The sequence below is a fragment of the Strix aluco genome, chromosome 1 (genome assembly GCF_031877795.1).
Source record: "Strix aluco isolate bStrAlu1 chromosome 1, bStrAlu1.hap1, whole genome shotgun sequence".
Taxonomy (NCBI): Eukaryota; Metazoa; Chordata; class Aves; order Strigiformes; family Strigidae; genus Strix; species Strix aluco.
Genome location: NC_133931.1, coordinates 44,205,187 through 44,217,330, shown reverse-complemented (window position 1 = coordinate 44,217,330; position 12,144 = coordinate 44,205,187). Strand labels below are relative to the sequence as shown.

Here is a 12,144-nt window from a genome sequence, read left to right as displayed (position 1 = left end):
GGATAAAACACTGGCACTCCAAGATTTTATCTTTAGTTACCAAATCAACTGTATCTCAAACCTGTGGAAATCAAAATTTCAAGTTCGTCCCTTTTCAGCCATTCTTTGATGCATTTGTAGAACTTTTACAAGCACTTCTCAGGTTGTCAGCTGATTAAATGAGGTTACACTTATAAAAGAGTTTTAAAACTATAACCAAATGCAATACATCTTTGTTGGAGTGTTGGATAGTGTTAGATCCCTGGTTTAACAAAGAAACAAAAGCCAACCAAGATATCATCATATTCCAACTGTATAAGTCCATTGACATTCTTGGCAACCCTAGTGTTGTTTCAGAAACAAAAGTAGTTTTATTCATACACAAATCTCTAGAACTTTTTTTTTCTCTACAAGAACAAGCATTATCTTTTCATCTTTAGTCAGTATTGTCCATTGTGCCTCATTCACTTCGCTCATGAAATCTGACCTCCAGAAATCACAGAAGCTTTATGCCTTTGTGATAGTATTAGCCATAAGATTATATAAAGAGGTGAATAGGATGTGCTGCATTTTCTCTTTCTTCTGGACATATTTATGTAACTGGGCAGCAGACACTGTAATCACAGAAAGGATTATGCATATTTTTCTTTTGTTGTACTTGCAGCCAAGTACTGTAAAGATTTAATAATACAGAAGTGAGTCAACTGACTGTTATTTCCAAAATATTAAAGAATCATTCAAAACCCCCAAATTCTACAGTTTTTAATTTTTAAGAGGTACATACCCATTAAGCAAGGGTTTGAGTATGATCTCTACAAGAGATAACAATGGGCAGCATCAATCTCATTTTCCTAGTCCTGAATTAAAAGCATTTAGGAAAGTGCTTGTTTGTTTGTTTTACAGATCAAAAAGTGTAAACAGTGATTTCAAAGACCTATTTTTTTTACCTAATACCAGAGGATTATAGTCTTCCAGTTGTGATTTTTGCCTTCCAGCTGTGGAGGGGTCCCATTTCTCATAACTAGAGCACATTCCCATTTGATTAACAGATAACTACCTGAAACAATCTGGGTTAGCCATGGATTAGAACTAGGCACTTTTCCAGCATCCAGTTTCCAATTGTTTATTCCCACCCTGATGCTGCACTGATAGCTGTGACTTCAGCTGCTCCTACCTGCTTTGCTTCCCACTGTCCTCAGTGACCAGGAACAATGAGAAGAAAGCTTCCTCTCTCACTCTCTTGGTCTGCTTGTGCATCTGTGATCAGATGAGACCTTGCTCTGCCATATATCAAGCCAGTCAACTCTTACACAACCACCACAGGAATAAATAAATGTGATACCATACCCAGCCTTGTAACAAGGCTTACTTATCACAGTCACTGCAGTGACACCTGCTCACACAATGTTAGATTACTCATTTTCTATTAGCTTGGAATTCAAGCAGAGTTCACTCCCATTTCCATTCATGCACTGTAACTCCTGAGTAGTCATGACAGGCGGGTTCCTGTGCCAGTGTATAAGGAAGGAGCCCAAGGAGATTTTAACCATCTATCACTAACCATCATCACCCATGCCCTTATCTCCTATTCCCTTCACCATGATAGTGGAAACACACGTGGTCCTGACTGCTCTGAGCTCCTCCAAAGCTGTTATATTCTGTCCTCATTCCCTCTGCTGATCTGCATTGTGGTATCACCACTGCCTTGTGATTTGAAACAGGGAGGGTCAGGAATGACTGAACACATCAGAGGGAATGTGCACTCACTTCTATTCATTTCCAGGTTGCATCCTGTCCTAGTTGCAATGCTGGCTGGTGATCACATAGTCATGGAAATCACATATGTAGAGTCCTGAAGTATGGTTGTCCCACTGCATTGTTAATTTTTCAATTCAATGTTTAAAACAGAAAGGTCATATAAGTGTGTTACTACTTTTCTGAAAGTGAAGATGCTACACAGTTATGCTGATTATTATTAAATTAATTGATTTACTACCTACTTTTTCTGCTCCTGTACACCAATCAACACCATAAACTAAGGATGATGTTATTGGTGTTAGGACTCAGGAAAGCAATGAAGCTGCTGCCTGGGCCCTGCCTGGAGTTAAAGCTAACTGAACAGGACATACTAACCCTACCCATGCAAACATGAACAGAGAATGAGAAACTATTGAGAGATAACAAAGTGAGAAGTTGATAAATCCAGTGAAGAATGGCTGAATTTCACAGGCAGTTGAGAGAGAGCTATGTGATCAATGTCCAGACTTCACATAGTTGAAGGACTGGGGACCTTCTGGTGAGTATAGTCATGCAAAGCCAACAGTGCCCTGGCAACTGTGGCAGAAATTCCATTGAAGGCCATGACTACATCAACAATGGTATCAAAAATACTGAACTGGCAAAGAAATACAGCAAAGCTGTGACCAGTGGGGAGAAAGCAATTGGACAGGCTGTTTTTTTGTGAGGAGACTGAAGCAGGAAAGAGTTAACCAGAGAGGTGAAAAGGAGTATCAAAAAGTAGAAACGGAAAAAAAGTAAGAAATAGAAAAATTGATTTAAAGTTATGCACATCCTGTAAGCAGTGCTGACTGCTGGGTAGTCCTGCATTTGTTCAGTACAGCCTGAGCCAGGACAACAAACCAAACTTGTAAATGTACAATGCATATATCAAATTTCCTTCTGCAATCAGAAAGAAGTGAGTGTGGGAGAGGTGCTTTCCCTGGCCTAACAGGAGAACATCTGGATGGGACAGATTGAACATTCTGGTACCACTCACTTGGTGTCCATTCCGGGGCTGATCACATTTGTATCTTCCCAGCCACTTTCCAATATCTTCTGGAGTATAAATCCATATAGTAAAAGATTGATTCCACATTCCCAAGTAGAGTATTTTCTACCAATGATCAAGAGACCTCATGAATACTTTACTTTTCCTTTTAGTCCCCTGTCCTCAATGTTAGTCACATTGATTTGGCATGAGGAAAAGATAAGCTTACAAATATCTGCTAATCACTCCCTTTGTTCTACTATTTTCACTTCCAAAAAAAAATGTATCAGATTTCTTATGGCTTCCTTGACACACACTTTCTTCCTAAGCAAAAATATTCATATCAAATTTCAGGGGAAAAAAACAAAAACAGGACACAAGCACCATCAAACCAAACCAAGGCACAGTTCAGAATCCATAGGCTATCGGTTCCCTACCAACAGCAGTCATCATCCTGGCCAAACACCTGTACTCAGTAAATTTTCAACATCCCAGGAGCGATGGCAAGGGCTGCTCCTCAGGAATAATTCTCCCAGCAGACACAGGAGGTTCAGAGGCCTGGATAAGCCATCAGATTACATCTGGAATGCCAATTTTTTATATTTTCCATTATAACCCATGTGAAAAAAACTCTTTACCCTTACAAAGTAGTGAAGAACTACATCTACTGCTTAATTGCAAGGGAACCTCTTGTGACATTTAGAAATTCGTTAGAGCTACTTAACAACCCAAGCCCACTTGATGTGTGGGAATGGGTGAGGTTCCTTAGGAGGTGGGAGGCACTATTCACTTACCATGAAAATGTTATTTCAAAAGTTGCAAGACTATTACTTTCTCAGGGTTTCTCTGCCTAAACATGTTTTTTTTTTCCTGCAGGCATCCCTTCTCCAGATTAGACAATCCCTGTTTTCTCGGAGTCTCTTCACAGGGCATATGCTCCTGCCTCCAACTGTCTTGGTAGCTCTCCACTGAACTTGCTCCAGGTGATCAACATCTGTCTTGCATGGAGGTACCCAGAACTGGATGCAGTGTTCTAGATGTGGCTTAATTAGTACCATAAAGAGAAATAACTACTTCCTTTGATCTACTAGCTATTCTGCTGTTGATATAGTCCAGTATTTTGTTAGCCTTCATCACTGTCAGCACACAATGTTTAAACCGCTGTCCACCAAGATACGTATGAAGTTACTAAACAGGAGGGGTTTCTGGACAGTCCCATGAGAAATTCAGGCATCAAGGCAAAGTATGAACCAATAGCCACCACCCTTTGAGTCTGATGATCCATCCAATCATTCCAGTTTTCTACTCATCTAGTAGTCCATCCATTCACTTCATAACAACCCTGCCTGAATATGAGGATGTTGTGGGAGATTGTGCTGAAAACATTGCTAAAGTCAAAACAGATGACATCCCCTGCCCCCTTTAGCCATGAATCCAGTCAATCATCTCATCATAGAATACAATTGCATTGGTCAAGAATTAAAATCCATGGTACTCCACTCCTTTTTTGCAAGAGGAGTTGGTATAAGCATACCAGGTCTAATTCATATTCTCTCTGGTCATCTTTACAGCCAACATTAAGTTACCAGAAAATCTTTACTAATACATTTTCTCTGAAGTAGTATAAATCTGCTAGCAAAATGGAATATTTTTGACACATACAATCACATGATTAACACTTCTATTGGAGCACTACTCGTAATTTTCTTACTGAGAAAAATAGATAAAATATTTCTGTGAGTCAGGTTCATGGGAAATGATATGTGGTTTTGCTTCGTGCTGTTTAAAGCCACAGTTAGTATTTTTCAAGACTTTTATCCATATTTCATCTAGTTTTAATTAAACATTTTCTTAAGTTTAACATCTTAATTCCTGGAACAAAATTAATGTCAATATGAACCTGTTGCAATTATAAAAAATATTAATGAACTCCTAAGTAGTATTTCTGTGCATGTTCATATTCATATATATAGATATAAAATATGAGTGTATTGATAAAAATACAGTCTATATAAACATAGATAAAAAGTTTTCAGAGAGGTACATTTCTTTTTCTGGACCAGTACAGAACCCCCAAAGAATAGTAAAATAATGTGTCAAATAACATTGCTATTCATTGTATTTTTACAGTGTTGGTAAAACCTAGCATGTACAATTGAAATTGATATTTGCCCTTAAAGAACAAAGGAAAAAGTAAGACTATGTTTTTGTTGAATATTTTCTATTCTGTGATGCCTATTTTTAATATCCCCCTGTAGTATATTGAGTAATCACAAACATATACTACAGAAGATCTTTTTGATGCATTTCAATTTGTTCATAAAAGCTTTTTGTAGAGTAGAATCAAACATAAGATTTACTTTTAAAAGAGACTTGTTAAAAACAGAAAGGTCTTCAGAAAAGACTTTGCTTGTAAACAAAAATGGATTGAGTGCACCCTCAAGTTTGCCAGTGATACCAAGCTGTGTGGTGTGGTCAACATGCTGGAGGGAAGGGATGCCATCCAGATGGACCTTGACAAGCTAGAGAGGTGGGCCTGTGTGAACCTCATGAAATTCAATAAGGCCAAGTGAAAGGCCTTGCACACGGGTCGGGGCAATCCCAAGCACAAATACAGGTTGGACAATGAGTGGGTTGAGAGCAGCCCTGTGAAGAAGGACTTGGGGCTATTGGTGGATGAGAAGCTCAACACAACCCAGCAATGTGTGCTTGCAACCCAGAAAGCCAACTGTGTCCTGGGCTGCTGATTCTTGTGAGACCCCACCTTGAGTACTGTGTCCAGCTCTGGAGCCCCAAACACAAGAAGGACATGGACCTGTTGGAGTGAGTCCAGAGGAGGGCCACAAAGATGACTGGTGGGCTGGAGCACCTCCCTTATGAGGATAGGCTGAGAGAGCTGGAGTTGTTCAGCCGGGAGAAAAGAAGACTCTGGGGAGACATTATTGCGGCCTTCCAGTACTTAAAGGGGGCCTACAGGAAAGACGGAGAGGGACTTTTTACAAGGTCATGGAGTGATAGGACAAGGGGTAATGGCTTTAAATGGAAAGAGGGTAGATTTAGATTAAATGTAAGGAAGTTCTTCACTGTGACAGTGGTGAGGCACTGGAACAGGTTGCCCAGAGAGGTTGTGGCTGCCCCCTCCCTGGAAGTGTTCAAGGCCAGGCTGGATGGGGCTTTGAGCAACCTGGTCTAGTGGAAGGTGTCCCGGCCCATGGCAGGGGGGCTGGAACTAGATAATCTTTAAAGAACCCTCCCAACTCAAAGCATTCTGTGATTCTATGATATGAATATGTACTACAAAAACTGAATTCACATTTATTTCGTTTACAGTTAAGGTGATAGTGTGAATATTGACCTCTTAGAAATACATAGGTATAAGAGAAATGATTGAGAATTTTTCTATGAGAAGGAAGTGATTTTCAGAGTTTCTAGACAGGCTTAACTCCACATATACCTCAGATTTAATATTGACGTTATAAAGGCTACAGGTCCTCAGCCTTAGGCCACCCCCCATACAACCAGTTTTTTTCTATTACCAGGATATGTAAGACACTCAAGACTTGGGTTCAGATACCTGTTGATTACAGTGAGAGGTAGAGAACACCAAGGAGAGACTGGAGTCTAAAGTTTTTTCTTGACATATGAGAAAGTGAGGAAATGGAAAAGAAAAGCCTAGTATTGACTTGAACTACACAGTGAAAAGGACAGGTAACAAATTCCCAATAGAACTACAGGATAAAGTGAAAAAACCCAAACCCAGCTATACCATCCAATCTAATATAATCAGGGAAAACCACCATTTCTGATCCCTTAAGCACCGTAGATGCAAAGTTGCCTCCATAGATAGGTTTCACTAAAATGGTAGAACCACCAAAAACGAAACTGTTATACTGATGTTTTCTTGTGATATAGAGAACATTTCCCAAAATTATGCCAATCCCTTAGGCTGTCCTTTTGTTCCTGAAATGGGTGAAAAACTATCTTTTTTCTCCCTGTGGAATGTTTGAAATTACAATTTATTTGCCTACATTTATCATTCTAATTTATTGTCTCTAATTTATTTTAAGTTATTTTGCATTCTGCAGATTGATAATGTAATTACAGGTAAGGAACCTTAATTTATTCAGTTGCTGGTGCAAATGTCACAGTTTCCTTTTTTCTATGAAGAGATTTCACTACTGACACTATCTCAATTACAGATCACCACTGACTGAATTAGTACTATTCCTATCTGGGCACAAGTCCACAATTTTTTGATAGATGCTTAAACAGAAAACAGAGCTTTATAGTTAAATGACAGATACCTCTATATCAGGTAACGCAAAAATGTTAGAATTCACCCCTGTACACACATACACTAACAATGGAGAAATTTATCTCTGACTTAAACAAACATAAAACCTAGCTATATAGTGGTAAGATAATTTAACTAAGCATAGTTACTTTGCAGGGAAAAACTTTTTAAAATCAGCAAACAAGTAATCCAAAGACATCAGAAAAGACCGATGAAATGAGAAGATAATATAACTATACCTGTAAGAATGTATAAATGCAATACCATAATCAAGAAAATACCAAACATAAATCTACCAAGAGACTAAGAACTTCAGTAATAAGATAGACCCTCTGTTCCTTAATCATGAACAGCTCTGCTGTAATCTTCTATCTTTGGTCTGGATACAGATAAGAATAGCAAACTTCTAGCATAACATTATACTTGACTGAACTACACATTTCCAGCAACATAATTTTGGTCCCTGAATTTTGGGGGTTTATATCCCATATGTTACAGAAAAAAAAGCAGACCAGACGTTCATGAAATTTAACATGTAAACAAACTTAATAGAAGCAATAGAAATACTTGGACTTTTGGACTTCAGCACTGACTGGCTAAACCCAGAGCATTTGGTGTTATAAGAACCACCTTCGCTTGAACCTTTGTACTACTTTTCAGGAAAAATATTTGAGGAGGAGGGTTTCCTCCCAACATCAACTAATGAAGAATACCAGTTACTGTAAATTAGAAGTTCCACTGTGGCTCAGCAAAATACAATTTCTCACACCCTTTCTACCCAACAAAAAATGAGAGAGATGTGAAAAAGGCAATAGGAAAGTATTGTGTGTCAAAATGGTACGGACATCAGAAGTTTACCTGGGGAAAGAAAGTGGGTTTGACTTTCGGATTCAAGACTATTTTCTCAAAACACAATCAAGGCCAAGAGTAAAATCAGTACTAGAAGTTGTTTCTCTACTTCCCTTTAAATGAAGAAGAATTGAACTGAATTGAATGTAATTGAATCCGAGCCTTTGGTAAGAAATTTGGACTCAAAATGGAAATTGTGGTTTAACATGCCACCACTCATGTCATACTGTTAGACTGGACCCTGTGTTATGAAAGAAATTAGATTATTTCTGTTTCCTTTACCTCAGGAAAAAAAAAAAAAATGTTGAAACAAGCCTGTAGAGCTCCTGGTCTCACACTGATTCAAACATCAGGAATTCCACTGACTTTGCCAAAACCAGGATTTTACACTGCATGTGTGAGGGGAGATCTTTCACAAGGAAATTCAGCTGTACTGGATTGGAAGACCTGCGTGTGATGTTACAGTGACAGAAGTGTGGAAAAAACACGTCACAGGTCAGATATGCAACAGCAGTTTATGATACCTCCATCTCCTTCCCATTTCAGATTATACTGTTGATGATAGCTGTTACAGTTATCAGGGAATCCCTCCCTTACCGTAACCCTCCGTTAAAGCCCTCTGAACTGCATTCACACTTATGCCATCTGACTCCAAAGGCACACAAGTGCCCGTGAGAAAGGGTTACAGAAAGTCTGTCTAGTTCTTGTCATTTTTAAGTGCATGATAAAGCAAATAAAAAGAAAATATGTTTTTCAGAGACGTTGGATACTTTCCAATGCCTTCAAAACCAATTTAAAGAAACACATGGAAGGTAAGCAGAACAAGTGAAGAGGATTTTCAAAATTATTCACTGTTTGTATAGTTCCATTCTCTCTGAAGGTAATTTCTCCTAACTCACAGACAGCAGATGTAAGTTGGTATTGGAATCAAAATATAGCATGTCACCTTTATCTTACGATAATTTTTTTGTAATTCTTTAACAGTCAACAACTGCAATTTAATCGCAAGGTAGTTTTCAAAGTACTTAGTTAAAGTGCAAGGAAACAGAATGAGGACAGGCAGATTGCTCTTTCTAGTTCCACAGAAAGCAGCCTGAACAGAAGCTTTTCAGAGATGAGATTTTGCAGCTAATATATGTTGAAGGATCTTTTCATGAATAGACTATACGCGGTGATTCTTTTCCTTGCTTTAAATCACAAAAGGAAAACACGAGCAAACAACGGCTTTAAAAAGTGAAACAAAAGATAATTCAACTTTATATACAGAGTCTGTCTGCCTCTCCCTCTCTCTCTGTATATATGTGTATATACACAAAGAAAAGACTTTTAAAACAACACTTACTGATAATTATCCAAACTCATTACCTAAAATGAGAAAAATCCTTTTGTTACTTTAATTGAAAGTATCTGAAAACTTGTTTCATAAAAATTATCCTCTTTCTCCTAAATTTTTGCTACATAACCATGAGTTGGATGCATTTGTCACTGCAATATATGTAAAAAGTATTACGCATTGATTTTGATAATGATTCCATGAACTAAGGTTTCCAGCATCTATCTGCAAGCTACAAAATGCATGTCATTGCTTAAAGTATTGTGTTTAAGCGGTCTGTCATTATCATATTATCCCAAGTATTTTTAATCTATCTTTCGAAGAGGACAGAAATATTGACTGTAAGCCTTTACCATATTTTAAAGGGAAAGTTAAAGATGGAAAGTACAGAGCATAAATACACAAAGCCTTGGCACTCCGCTTCAGTTTCAGCACTCTGTACTGACCTCTACTGGTTTCTCCATCGTAGCTTTCCTAAGTATCAAACAGATAACTTCTATTTAACATTTGCACTCTCTTGTTCAAATTCAGGGATAACATAAACTGTATTCCACCCTGCAAACTTCTCTCTGACTGAAGGTCAAAAAGCGATCAAGCTTTCAACTACTGGTGGCAGTTTACCTGCAGTAGGTGAGACACTATGAAAAAATCGTCTGTTAAAGAAACCTGAACAGTACATACACAGCTGTAGAAAGATATTAAGATCAGAAAACTCCATCTTAACACTTTGGGTCTATTTTTTATGACTGAATAATTTATCACATCTGCTTTATTCAATTGCTGTCTCATGTCTGCATCGTTAGCTGTTTGGTATATAAAATCTGGTTTTGTATTGCACAATACCCAGCATTTGACTCATGATGAGGACCAGAAGTATTACTGCAACACAGATACCAAAGTTGTGAATATACATTCATCATCTTCAGTTATTCCCCATTTGACAGACTTCTACTTTAGAGAACACACTTGTCTCTAGAAGTTTCTTCTGTAAATGCTTTGTCAAACCAAAGTCATTACCCAGTCTTACTGGGAGCAGTGACATGCTCACTGCATCTTTTATACCACTAAATGAAGTTCAACCCATCCACTTCCTAACTGATCACAAGAAAAAACAAATCTCTAGTTCTTTATGTGACTTACAGTAAAAGCAACTCTAGTTAGTCATAAGTAAATGAGCAAACTTTTCCATCCTCTTTTATCAAAGAACACTTTCATTGTAAGCAGCACACAAAACTTTCCAATTTTAAAGCCTATATATAGATTTCTTTGTTATGCAAGTCTTTAACAATGAATAATAGTTTTACATATCGTGAGAACTTCATTTCCTCTCACTGCTCTATCAGTGACTTCAAACAATTTTTTTTTTTTTGTAAGTCACCTGTACTGACTGGAAAAAAACAATTGTTGACCACAAAAACAATGAAGTTTTGTTCTGTTGGTATACATAGTAAAGCAGATCACATATTGTTAATTCAATTTCAGAACAGCAAGATGCTTATTATTCATGAAGCTATTTTGCTTAATAATGCATTTTTATTTCATTTATCATAAAAATCTCTTTAGATCCTGAATATAAACAAATCAGATCATTCAGCATGAATCTACATTATTTTTATACTGTATAAATAAATATCTAAACTACATCTGTGTATTGGCTTTTTAAAAAAAAAATCATCTTCCCCTGACTTTTTGAACACTCAGATTTCTCTCCCTTTTTTTACCGCCGCTGAACCTTGCATCACTACATCCCTATGCTGTCAGTGCTTAGAACCATGAGCGGCACACTGAAGAAGCCCTGAAGAGCTGCTTACCAACAGGGCTTTCCCCCCCTCAACAGGAAGGTGCTGGTTCTCCCTGTCACCGCATTCCCCCAGTGCTGACCAGCAGAGGGAGGAGAGGGGGTGCCTGCCCAGCCCCCCACCCCCCTAGGTACCACAGTCCCCTTTGCTCTACATCCAAGCAAAACTACAAGCAGCAGCCTCAGCTATGATGTCTGTGATGAAAACCCATACATGATCTTACTCAGAAAACACACTGATACGGGTTTTTTCCTTTTTTCTTTCTTACCTTTACCTAGTGATTGGGTCCAGGTGTCCAGAAGGTCTCTGTCGCCTGGTCCTGCTGGGTTTGCTACCGCTCCGATTCTCACACTGCTGCTCCTAGGACTTGGATGAACAACTGGATCAGATCTGCTTATTCTTTTCTGTGTTAGAAAGAAAATATTTTGATGTTCTGTTACTAGAACTGGGCCTTTGCTCAACACATTAGAGCAAGCACATAATCATTCTGAGATCTGCAAATCAGCATCTTTTTCCATAAGTGGGAAATAGAAAATCTTATTAAGATTTCCTATAACTTACAAAGGAGTGAAAGACATTGATTTTCACTGAACAAGGTGCTGACTGGATCACCATGAAACCACCTTCTTTCCAAGAGACATTTTAAAGCAGTACTTTCGGTCAGCTCTGTGCAAAATATTCCACAACAGCCCAAATAACTTTTTTCCTTACCTCTGGTATCCCAGTGAGGTCACATTCTGTTAAAAACATCCTGTCAAGCTTGGTACAAAAGGGCTCCAAAGAATCAGAATGCAGAAGCTATGCAACTTGCTGACTAACTTTGCTCTGTGTTATTTACCAACCACACAAAGAAAATGCTGTCTATTCAAAACACAGTTCAAAACTCTCTTCACAGAAAGTGAGTGAACAAACAGTCCCATGTCCAATGCTGTAGTCACAACTCCCATGAGGCCCGGTGATAGCTCTGGGGCATGGGACGGAGTGACACCACCAGCAGTCACTACAAGGCACTTTTGTAAACAAGTTGTGTGTGTGTGCGGAGGAGGAGGAGGAGGAGGAGAAGGAGGAGGAGGCGGCTGGTGTTACTTTTTCTCTGTCTTAACATTAAGCTATATTTGCTTTA

General features: G+C 38.4%; 1 protein-coding gene across 11 annotated transcripts in view; it reads right to left on the bottom strand.

Moving 5' to 3' along the window:
* The window catches only part of ST18 (ST18 C2H2C-type zinc finger transcription factor), a 173,700-nt gene extending 161,902 nt beyond the window's left edge, over positions 1-11,798 (bottom strand). For 7 of the 11 annotated variants that reach the window (XM_074819309.1, XM_074819369.1, XM_074819352.1 and 4 more), the window contains exons 1-2: positions 11,583-11,680; positions 11,290-11,425 (exon numbers count right to left, since the gene is read on the bottom strand). In XM_074819309.1, coding sequence (XP_074675410.1) covers positions 11,290-11,425; positions 11,583-11,636 — 190 coding nt within the window. In that variant the 5' untranslated portion in view covers positions 11,637-11,680. Of the gene's footprint in view, positions 1-11,289; positions 11,426-11,582; positions 11,681-11,732 lie in introns of those variants that run through there. The other 4 variants (XM_074819321.1, XM_074819340.1, XM_074819431.1 and 1 more) reach the window with 3 other exon arrangements.
* Positions 11,799-12,144: the final 346 nt, after the last annotated feature.